Below are 12,235 nucleotides of genomic sequence, written 5' to 3' on the forward strand. Positions count from 1 at the left end.
AATCTAACTGGATTTATACACTGCAGAGGTTTGTGTGATGTTGCAGCCTTGCAAAGTGAAGTTTCTCTCATAAATGTATGACTGCAATGTCAGAGAATATTCAAGTCTTTTACTTGTAGATTAATTTTGGAAATTAAATTTTGTCTTGGATTATTGTCGCTGGCTCCTTTTTTTTTATTACAATGGACCTTATGTGCAGTTGTACCTTTACTTTTTAATCATATTACACATAAAATAAGAGCCCATAAAATACATAATAGAGATTTGAACTACACTAACAACACTGGGAAAATAATTAGGCTACAAATTTACTCAATGCGATGCCAACAAGCCTACCTGGCTTTGTCGGCCGCCACAATATTAGATTTAGCCGTTAACTCTTTACATTCATCATGTCCTGACACAATGAACGTGCTTTCTTCTGGAGAAATACGCGCCGTTGCGGAAAAACTCTGCCTGCACGGCCGAACACGCACCTTTTATGCGAACGCGCACCAACTCCAATTAAGGGTTAACACCGTCTCAACTCACCAACATTCTCGTAATAGTCAACCGTTTAACACCAGTTTAGGCTGTCAGAGTTTGATTGATAACCCTGAGTTAACTCTGGTTAGGTTGAACTCCCGGTGTAGTACAAGCCACAGGCCTATTGATATCATTGGAAAGCATGATACCAATTGTTTCCAAGCCTCGCTTAAACTGAGCTGGACGCCCACTGTGACTGATGAGGTGAAAGGTTTGCATCTTCATGGATATTTTGACACAGCATGTGGAGTGGAACTGAAATGTAATTCAGGGAATCGACTAAAACCATTTTATTGTAATGTGCAGGTTTGATGAAACAGCAGCAAAACATATTTAATCTGACATTAGTGGGTTTAGTGGGTTTCCTGTTTCTCTCTTTGAGCCAAATGTTTCCCAATCACCTTTAGTAAAACAAGACTAAGGCTTCCTCCCAAGTATGCTAATTCTATACACTATACTTGATAGTATACTGTTTTAGCAGTAAGAATACAAAAATATCAACACATTTTACTATTCTATACTAACAGGAAATAACAGTATAATAATGAGGGGAGATATTCATTGTGTACATAGAGGAACTGATAGCAAGACTTTAATTCCTAATGTTAGGTTTTTTCTGTCGCTATGGTACTATTCCACAAATATGTGGTAATATTTCACCCCTTTTAGTACAAAAAAAGATCATCAAACAAGACCACAAAACTTTTTTACAACTATAAATACATCTGACATTAACTGAGTACAACAAAAACATGTAAAAAGGCATGTTTCACACTGAAATTCATAATCTTTATACAAGTACATGAATAATTTTTGTTAAGATTTTCTTCTCTATTGTTAAAATACCTTTTACTATCACTATGCTCATTGTTATTGTTAATTGTGTGTAATTGCTTAATTTACTGTACATTTTGTATTGTTGTTTCATTTGCCTGATATGTTCAGATTCAAAACTTTAGAATCACCAACCTAAGGTGTGAGATTTTTACTGTATGTGAACTCAGTGGGATTTAAACTAGTAGCTTAATGCTCTAACAAACAGAGCCACAAAGGTGCACCTCAATGATTAGAGTATGTACAATACTGTAAAATAAACTACATGATTACCATCCACAATTATTGTTATAGTATTTGTTGCATTTGATTAGACAAAACCTACATGTTGCAATACTGTAAAATACAGTTAAAATTTGTTTCTACAATCAATGATTGTAAAAAATGTCTTCATTGATCACAACTTGATTACATATAGGATAGATATTATGGAAATGATTGATACTTCAAAAAGTCAAGTGTGGTTAGCTTGGTTTTACCTCATTGGCTCTTGGTGGAATAAAAGGCTGGTGCTAACCTCCAAGAGCTTTAAAAGGAAATCAACACAGTGACAGTTCTTGCACACTTTCTTGCAACCTACACTCTAAACTACTTTAAGCTGACAACGATGAATCCTATAGGTCACCCGGCTGATGCTGTTCCGTTACAGGGAAGGTATGATGGGCAGTTTGTCCAGCCTGGACAGCCTGGAGGATCTACAGTGGTTCAGTACACCACTGTGAACATGACCACTGAGCCCCCCAAGGACCACATCATCTGGTCTCTCTGCTGCTTTTTGTACTCAAACCCGTTCTGCCTCGGACTGGCAGCTCTCATCTTTTCTATCAAGGTGAGTGAGTGACAGTTCTCAATATCCAATTGCTATTTATTATTAAAGAATGGTAAAAAAGAGAATTTTAGCAAAAACAGTTCTTAGTGGAAAAAAACGAAGGGTTTGCCAACTTCTTTAGGAAGACCGTCCAGACTGAGACATTTTAATAAAACAATTGAATGCCAAAATGTACATGAATAAATTTGATAAAAGCACAACGACAACAACAGATACTTTAAATGTGTTAGCAACTCTGTTGGACATTCTTCAATATGAAGAATCAGAGGTAGAACAATTATAAAAACACCCCAACAATATGTAAATAAATATAATAAAATTATAAATTTATCACATTTTCAGCATAGAAATACAAGAATCTAAAGCGTTTGCAGGAGATCATGAGATTGAGCCTATGCTGAACATTAGAAGTTTAGGTTCCCTTGAGGTTGATCATGAATGAGCAATGAATGGAGGTAAAACAATGCTATGAATCCACTTTTAAAATCAATATACTTTGGTCCTTCAGGCCAGGGACCGGAAGGTGGTTGGAGATCTGGAGGGTGCACGACACTACGGCTCAACTGCCCGCTGTCTCAACATCTGGGCCACTGTCCTGGTTTCCATCGCGATCTCCATTTGCATTATTATACTGATTGTCAGTGCTGTACAGGCAAATCAAATGTACAGCCACTACAATACCAATTACCATTACAATTACAGAGGTTAAATTTCTAAAGTGTTAAATGAGTAGCTTGCTGCTGTGGCTTGGTGATCCTTGTGTTTCTCTACTTCATGCTCATGGCACTATTTGTAACTTTTTATACATTTTTAGTAATATCCTCAAGCAAAACAGATTCACATTTTTATTGGTGTTACAAAAGTCTTAAAAGGAACTCCTGCTCAATTACAATCAGACTTTTTACCCACTAGCTTCCTTAAAACAGTTTTGAGAAGCCTAATCAAAGAACTAAGAGTCAAGCCAGAATCTTGAACCTATCTCGGACTCAGATTTAAATGTCAACAGTCGCATCATCTTTATCTGCTTACTACCATCTAAAAATATTGCTAGAATCAGAGGATGACTGTGCAAGCAAGACCTAGAAAAGCTTACCAATGCCTTTATTTCCAGTAGATTAATGTCAGACTTTTCCTGTCTGCGAGAACCATGTCTTAGCAATTGTTTCTGCAGCACAGTTTTATTTGTCAATAAATTAAAGTTATAATTTCCGTTGAGTAACTTTTCTGAAATGTGCTTGTGAGATTTTGAGAGAAAAAAAAGAATGTTTTTGTAAACCCACTGGCATTATTTCCACAATTATAGTTTTACCATGTACTAAACTTTTTCATTTTAATGTAAAGTTTGATCAAATGGCAGAATAACAGATGTAACCTATGAGTGAGCTTGTGAGCTTGTCTGCAGGGCTTTATCTGTTAAGTGCTTGTATTAGCATAGAAGGGACACGGCAAATTGATTTTACTAGCTTTGGGTTTCTAAACCACTGGGCAACTGCTGCCTTGAAGGGTTTTGCATCTATTTGCAATCTCTTCTTCTGGTGTAGTTTTCACACGTATTTCCGCTCATTTGTGTTCTTTGTGATCTTTGATCTAGCCATAGGTAACCACACGCTATCACCCCTAGAAAAAAAGACAGACCTCATTTCTACATGCCCTTTTAATAAGGTCAGAAGTGAACATTACAATTTTATCCAAAGCGACTTACAGTTATATGTCACACACCTCTGGAGCAACTAGGGAAGTGGCTTGCTTAGGGCTGCATTGGCGGATGTGTTGCAGAATTAAACCTTGATCTCCTACACCAAAGGCATGTGTCTTATCCGCTGCTCAAACGCAACCCCTTCCTATCTGGCTGGTCGTCTTCTGCATGTTGGAAAATTCAAAGGAGTAAAAAAAGCATCATCACCCCAGAAATAACTTGGTATGGATGACAAAATTTAATCCCATTAGCAATAAAACACTTTTATCTTCAATCTTAATTCATCCACCTATTGCCTTGATGTTTTACCCACTAGCTTCCTTAAAACAGTTTTGAGCAGCCTCAGAATCTTGAACCTATCTCGGACTCAGATTTAAATGTCAACAGTCACATCAGTCACATAATCTTTATCTGCTTACTACCATCTAAAAATATTGCTAGAATCAGACGATGACTGTGCAAGCAAGAGTAGTAAGCAAAGGTTAGCTCTCATGAACGCGCTTAAATCGGGCATCACAAACAAGGACCCTATGAAATTCATGATATTACCTACAGTTATCTATATACAACTAAATTAAGTTAAGTATAGTGTATTATAATCCTTGTGCCTCATCAAAATGCAGGGAGAAATATCAAGATTTTAAAGCATATAATGCAGAGAATCTTGCTTCCTCTTGTGTTGGAATGACTGGGAAATATGGGTTGTGGGTGATTCAGTGTGGGTCTATGTATGCTTTTACTTAACTTTGATTAAACTGTCTTATAGTAAATAATAATGACAATTAAACTTTCTCAGTAACAAGCTGTTTCAAATGTGTGAGTGGTTATTTACTTTATTCGTTCTTGTTTTAAAACTCAGTAACAAAATATTTACAAATGCATGAGTGATTATTTAGGCTACTCTGCTCGTGCTTCTGTGGCTCTTAAGGATGTGAAATAGGCTAAATGAGCAGATAGCATGCACAAAGTCTAACTATTTAGGCCTATTTAATATTTGTAACTAGCCTACATCGTGGTTTTTATTTTCTTTCTCTTCATTTATAATCTAAAATACTGTGTTAATAGCTTGCATTAGCCTAAAACAGTGTGCATGAATGAATCGTTAAAACCCCCAGAGCCAACCCTCATAGCGAAAACAATGTCTATAAACATATAGTAGTATCCTATTAAGACACAAGACCGTTTTATCTGTTAGGCTATCCATAGGAAGTTTTGCGTGTCTCTCCTTAAATACGAGGAGAGCCAATGCAGGACCTGCAGGCTACGATAGAGGGTCTTCACAGATTAAACCTTTGAACTGAACCTGCCAGCCTTGTGTCCTGCATTTGGGTCCCCGCAAACCCAACCATGGATCCTGACAAAAATAAAGATAAAATACCAAAATAAAAAGCACTAAACACATAGAAAGCAGCATAAATGAAAGTTTTTTTTTTTATCCTGCTTTTAAAACAGTGAGTTGGGGAATACCTTAGATGAGTAACTAAATTAATCTTTACTCTGATACCACTCTCGGAATAGTGAGCACATTTCTTTGCAGAACCTCTTTTGCAGACCTTAAAGAACTGGGTGTTCACTGTACACAGCAGGTTAACAGTATATTTGAGGGTCATTCAGACATTTATAAGCTTCTGAATGTTTTTGATTTGTAGTACCAAAACTTTGACTTAAGTTTTTTCACTACTGATTTGGAGAATGTTTGGGACATAGTTGTTAAACTAGTCAATGCACTGTTTTCCAACAGATTTGAAGTTGTCTTGAGTATCTCTGTGTAGATATGATGAAGAGATTTTAAAAATATGACTAAGAATTGAATTTCAAACTAATACAATAACGTTTAAATAGTCCATTCTGTCATTTGGTTTTATTTTCTTCCAGGCCACCCTCACCCACCCTGTCAACAATCCAGGCCAACTCAAACCCCTGTGGTTTTATGTAGATGTTGGTAAAGCTTTCTGTTCCTGCTCAAATTTGCACTGTGGTTTTCATTTTGCACAAAGAGATCCACCACAAGTTTGTTTCTCATAGAGTTTCTTAGTTTCTTCCTAAGCCCCTGAAAACGTGGCTTCAGAAATAACAACAACTAAAAATGCAACCATCAGTTAATAAATAATGATTTTTTTTATTGTTTAACACTCAAAAACACATTACTCTGCTTTTTATCTGGACTGTGTGGGTGTGGCAGATTCCATTGACAGTGACCAAACAATCCAACTGTCATCAGATTCGGACTGAAATGTTACAAAATCCAGAATGTACAATGAAATGCAGCTCTACTTATTAAACAGGACTTAACACAGCCTGGCAATAGGTGTGTATTAATGTAACAACGTGAATGTTACCTGTCGATCAAGCCAAGCTACAGCACAAGCTACTCGAACAAACTACATAGTGCCCCGGGTATAAATGTAGGTATCAGATCTGCTCGGGATCTTTATTAAATATTTTTGCTTTTATTTCATATTTACTTTGGCGTACGCACCCACGTTTGCTTAAGTGGAGCTGCAGCTAACATTAGCGTCGTAACATTAAGGGGTGTGAGTTTTCCGTATTAATCTGTAATTTGGGATTTTCCGACCTGAAAATCTGACCCATGTGAATCATGCAGATATGTAATAATAAAAAGAAGGGAGGGGGGGTACAGGAGCTGGCCGAGTGAAATGGAAAGGAATTGAGGACATCTACAGGCTGACGTATGTAAAGTTTTCTTCCTTTCCAAGTATTAACAAGGATGTTCGTTTGCATTCAGCTGCCAAACCTGCGCCTCTGTTGTAAACTTTGTGCGACCAGCAAAGAAGTTTTTGACCGCGAACAATTCTACATTTATATTTAGGCTAATTGAAGCCTCAGCTAAAGCAACACAGCAACGTGAAACTCAGAAAGAAACTCCGGCCGCTGCTGCCAGTGATGCTTGAACTCATCGGGAGAGAGTGGCGTTATATGACCCAGTAATAAGTACAGTAGCTAATATTACTTTTTTAAGGAGTATATGCTGAGTAGGTAGTAGGTAATAAGTATATTATTTCTGAGTAACTTGCCCAACACTGAGTTGACAATAAGGATCGGATAAATTGGGTATGTTTTGATTATTGCTTGTTATAGGCTATTATATAGGTTATTATATCTAATGTTTACTTTGTTGTCAATTGATCAATCACATAGGCTATATAGGCTACAATTTGCTGTATGAATGGTTGCTTTTTAAGTCGTTAAGGTTTTGGCACGTTATAAATTAATTTCTTGTGAATGGTTGTAACGGGGTTTTATATAAGGCCTTTTCAGACGGCTTGGATCAGCGGGGTCGCTCTGCGCTCCTCATCAACAGACAGGCAAACAAGCGCTCTGCGAGGTAACCAATGGCAATGGCTTCTGTGTAACTTGCGCGATCCTGTGAAACTGTCACGGTCGTTCTTGTCTCACGCACAAGCCCGCCCGCTGCCAGAGTTCAAATGTCAAACCTTTTCCTACAGTTTATCAACAGACAGAGACTGATCTGCTGTTTGATCTGAGTTTCCTGAATAATATAACTGTTTCTTTAACAATTAGGCCACCAGGTCTTAAACAGGCGACAACCTTTGCTGCTGTCTATTATTCATTAAAAATAATCTATTAACTTCTACTGAACTAATTTGAAATTTAGTAGTTATATTATTTAGCCTAGTTATAGACTCAATTATTTCATGTTGCATGTTGCACATTTAGCGGTTGAAGTTTGGTAAAAAAGTAATACAAAATAATAATTATTATAGAGGTTGCGATGGCGCAGTGGATTAGACACTTGTCTTTGATTCCCACTGCAACACATCCACCAAATAACTTATTGTCATGGGTCCTGGTTTACCATCCATGTTATAATAGAGCCGCGGCCAGTTTTATCGGGGTGGGGGGGTATATTTTCCTGCTTTTTTGCCCTTTGCCAATCACATGCCTGATTAATTCACCGAAAACTAGTATCCGTAAACACTACGACATACAGCCAATTACCATCTGCCACGTCATCATACAAACGTACAGCCAATCACATTATGTGACGTTACCAGCAGGCGCAGGCCCCTGAGCAGATCTGACCACCCAAGCACATCTGGTACCTACACCGGGACTTCTATGTGGCGCTCATCTGTTCCCATTCTTGCCTGTCTGCTAATCTCTGTCGGCGGAGACGGAGCAGGTAAAAGCTCGTGCCTTTCATTCAGCCGTGAGCCCCCATGTGAATGGGGAGTACCAGCAGGGCTGGGCAATAAAACAATAATGATAATTATCGCAATATAATTTTCCTCAATAACAATATAACAAATGTTTCATAAGTGTTCACAAACAAATCAGCACTTTAATTTGTTGAGGAAAAGGGACTGAAAAAAAGATTACTTTGTTAAGTGATCCCAAAGAATGACAGCGTAAATGTGGCATCACCTATATTTTCCACTTCAAGCACTGATTATGTGTGGTGGCAGAAAATGTTACCAGAATGCAGGAAATGAACTGTTTCATGCTAAAAATATTCTGGGGGAGGACCCCCAAACCCCCCTTCATATATTTCCACATTGAAGGTTTTATCAAACCTGTGTACAATTATCTTCTTGTCTTCTTCTTGTGAATCCACAATTGTGTTTCTTCATTTTTCGTGAGCTAAGTGTATGTCACACCCCTAATCTGAGTCTCTATGTCCCCAATAGTTTTCAACACAAAGTTACGCTCTTGCCCCCAACCCTCCATCTGCATCTGTTTCTGTATTTATGACTATAATGAGTCGACTGTAGCCTTACCAATTCAAAATAATAGATGCATAATGACAAGACATCATACTACTGTCATATTCTTTAATTATAATGAAAATATCCTGCTCAGAACTGCCGCTTCATAACATCATCATATTATTTTGACTTAATCTCAGATGTTTAGCAAAGTTTGCAGTGTTGCTAAAGTATTTCACTGTGTTTGCACACACATCACATCCAGCGTCATTATTACCTTCACAGCTAAAATATAGCCAAACGTAACGTTTTACAGTCAACAGTATGCAATCACGGGAAATGTAAAGGGCTGCAGCGGCACCCTTCAAAGAAGCTCCGACACAGAGCCTTAGCGCAAGCATGACTTTGACAGGCGGAAGGAAAAGTAGTTCCTATCAACCGAGTAGCCTATAATTAAACCATCCTGGTAACAGTAAGATACTTATGATAAAACACTCACTCACTCCAAATTACTGAGTTTAGATATCAATCCTTTTATATGAGTATCGATCCTAGAGCAGGAAACGTTGGTATCAGAAATATTGATACTTTAGGATCGATCCGCACATCACTACTTACAATCTACTTTGCACAAATTAACAATGTTACTCTCAAAACAAAACAACAAAGAACACATCTATTTACATGACTCAACTCTTAGAACTATATTAACCTCAGTGGAAAAAACGCTTATAAATAGTTTTACCACCCACTCTGAAAAAATACTTATGGACAGAGCTTCAGCCATTGTATAGATAACAGGCTATTGAGCATTTTCTGAAACGGTGTCATTTTCTTTATGTGAGAGCTGAGTTATATCTCAGAGAATCCTACTAGTTTATATAAGAACAAAAAGTCTGCTGCCTTTTTAAAAATGAAACCATGTCCAGCACAAAACATCTATAAGTCTCTATATTTGTTTTTGAATGCTTCTTGATTAATCAAGGTATGAATTTCATGATTTTTAATAAAATTCTGTATCATCACTAGACAATACAGTAAATGTATTGTTATGGACCCGTTCTTGAAGTACACTAATGTCCTACCTCCTTATTAAACACCACAGAAAGAGATGTAGAAATAGAAAAAACATTTTGACCTATTCTTCTCTTAGCTGTTTGTAGTACGATGATGTTTAGTCAATATAAGGAAAACATCCTAAATATGTTTTAGCCTACATAGTCTGACCAAAAAATAGTTTATAGACTTGCTGGTTCCCACCTGCCAAATGAACACACACATTGTTGGTTAAACATGAAGCCTCTTAGACTCTTTTCCTATTTTTATTTACCAAATCACAAACATCACAGCACTTCAACTACGTTCTCAGTCACTTCAGTAGCAAAGAAGTAGCACAACCTGCAGATCACTCCTCGTTTATCCAGTAAGTTCTTCTTCTGTTTATTTTTATTTGGTACTAGACTTAATGTTATTAAAACCTTCTAGATAACTTAACAGCATACTTGATACATTTAACTGCAGCTCATTGCAATAAAAATCCAGTCAATTTATCTGATGTGTTACAAGGAGCAGGGAACTACTAGAGACGCGTAATTTAAAATAAAGAAGAGGTCATTCTTCATTGCTACAGGCTGAATTCTGACATGACCACCTTTGATTTTATCTGATTGATGTCAACTTAACAATTGTCCTAAAAATGGGCACATTCTTAACTATATTTCAAACATTGTAGAGTTCAAATGAAATGTAACTTTTTTGTTGATTTTGTTGAAGATTTCACCTGCACTGGCGATCTAATTTACTGCAACAATAAAAAATGAATATTACGATGTTTTGCATTCTGGAGCTTAGGATTTTACCTGTTATGCATCCTCTTTCTGATGCCTCCAAATGGCTACAGTTAGCTCAGAGGTCCACCTGGTCCCCAAGGTGACCGTAGACTTCCTGGGTCAGCAGGTGGGTAACACTGACTATCCAAAGTCCTAAGATCACTCTTTCTGGACAGACTCCATTCACCTTTTTTTCTAAATTCTTGCACCCCCTGTTGGACAGGCAGAGGCAGATTGTATTTAGTAACAATCCTGCAATCTCTCTCCAATCTCCAAAGATCCAAAGAGGTCAGCTTCCTTGTTCAGTTTCTTTATTTGGCTCACTGTGTCACCTGTGATTGTCAGACTGTCAACTTCATAAACAACATATCTCAAAATATACGGGAAGGATCGACATCCCATGCTGGGAAAAATCATGCTAAAGTGATGATGATGGGCCAAATATAGTTTGGTCAGTCTGTTGCTTGTCATCTGCTGTCTCACTCAGGCAACACAAACAGTATAAGGAAGACTGGCATTCAATGGATACTTTCATGCTCACCAGAGGATGAACCTTTTTGATTTAGGTAACCTTCAGACCTCTGAGAATAGCAAAATATGTCTCTCTATTTTTTATCATTGCAACATTTTGGTTTTCAAATAGACGACAAACATTACAACTAGTGAGATGATGGATTTTTAATACTATTTTATGTGTCTTTCTCTACTCTTCTGTTATCATAGGACCTCAAGGATTTTCAGGACCTGCAGGACCTCCTGGATTTCCTGGACCCTGCTGTAATCTGTGGATGAGGTTATATATTTTCTAGATTTTAAAGAACATGTATTTTATAGAATTACTTTTATCAGCTGGGTAACAGCTGTCATTTACCAAATTGCAGGATGCAGCAGTAGTACAACTTGAGCAAATTTCAAAAATAAACACTTGTACAGTGTATCCCAGTTTAGTTACAATAACAATTCTATTTTATTTTTAACCTGGAGTTAAAATTTTCTTGAGGCTGTGTCCAAGAGATATTATTTCAACTATTTTATCCCATAGTTTGTAAATTTACAATACAATGCAATTTTTAGGTACATGTCACCAATTTCCCTCATTAAGATCAGTTAACTTATCAAGAGAAGTAAAACACAGCAATGTGTTTGGAAGGGGATTTCAATGGTAGAAACAGAAAATAACTAATGCAGAGGGTCTAATGGACAGGGAACCTGTCCGTCTTGACAGAGACTCCACAGTGAGGGGAAAATCACTTGGTGGAGGCTTATGTCTTTAAATAAATAAGAAATGGTGTAATACGGTGATCGTCAGAGAAACACTGTGTACCTCTGATATCGAACTTTATGCCCTTTTTATTTGAGGGAATTCCCACAGATATTTGTCACACTTCATATTCACCCAAAGACTAATGCAGATTTAGCAACTCGGGCTATGGTGAAGTGCGTGCAGCGGCTTCAGGGGATTTCACCTGAAGCACCAAACTTCATCATGGGCAATTTTAATAACCATAAACCAGGGAAGTCCCTGTGCATATGTCACCTGTGCAACACGACGGACCAAAAGTCTTGACCTCTGTTATGGATTCGTCAAAGGTGCTTACAGCAGAGCACCACTATACTAACCACTATTCTTTCTTTTGCTCTTGTGAGCTGGTTTGTGTCCTTCACTCTTAAAAACAAAAACAGGCTGCAATATATCGTTAAGGTGTGTGGCAAAAATTTCCCACAACCCTCTGACTGACTTAAATTCTGTATATGAGACAAGGACCCTCAAGAAGGCACAATCAGTCTTGGCCGACCCAAGTCACCGCCTGAATAACTGCTTCATTTTGTTGCC

General features: G+C 37.5%; 1 protein-coding gene across 1 annotated transcript; it reads left to right on the top strand.

Annotated features, from left to right (window-relative positions):
- The first annotated feature begins 1,941 nt into the window (after positions 1-1,941).
- LOC123961269 (dispanin subfamily A member 2b-like) lies at positions 1,942-4,692 on the top strand. Its single transcript, XM_046036509.1, has 2 exons — positions 1,942-2,188; positions 2,697-4,692. Exons 1-2 carry the CDS (start codon positions 1,967-1,969, stop codon positions 2,895-2,897), a joined length of 423 nt encoding a protein of 140 aa, XP_045892465.1. The 5' UTR covers positions 1,942-1,966; the 3' UTR covers positions 2,898-4,692.
- Positions 4,693-12,235: the final 7,543 nt, after the last annotated feature.

Source organism: Micropterus dolomieu, linkage group LG22, assembly GCF_021292245.1.
Source record: "Micropterus dolomieu isolate WLL.071019.BEF.003 ecotype Adirondacks linkage group LG22, ASM2129224v1, whole genome shotgun sequence".
Classification (NCBI taxonomy): Eukaryota; Metazoa; Chordata; class Actinopteri; order Centrarchiformes; family Centrarchidae; genus Micropterus; species Micropterus dolomieu.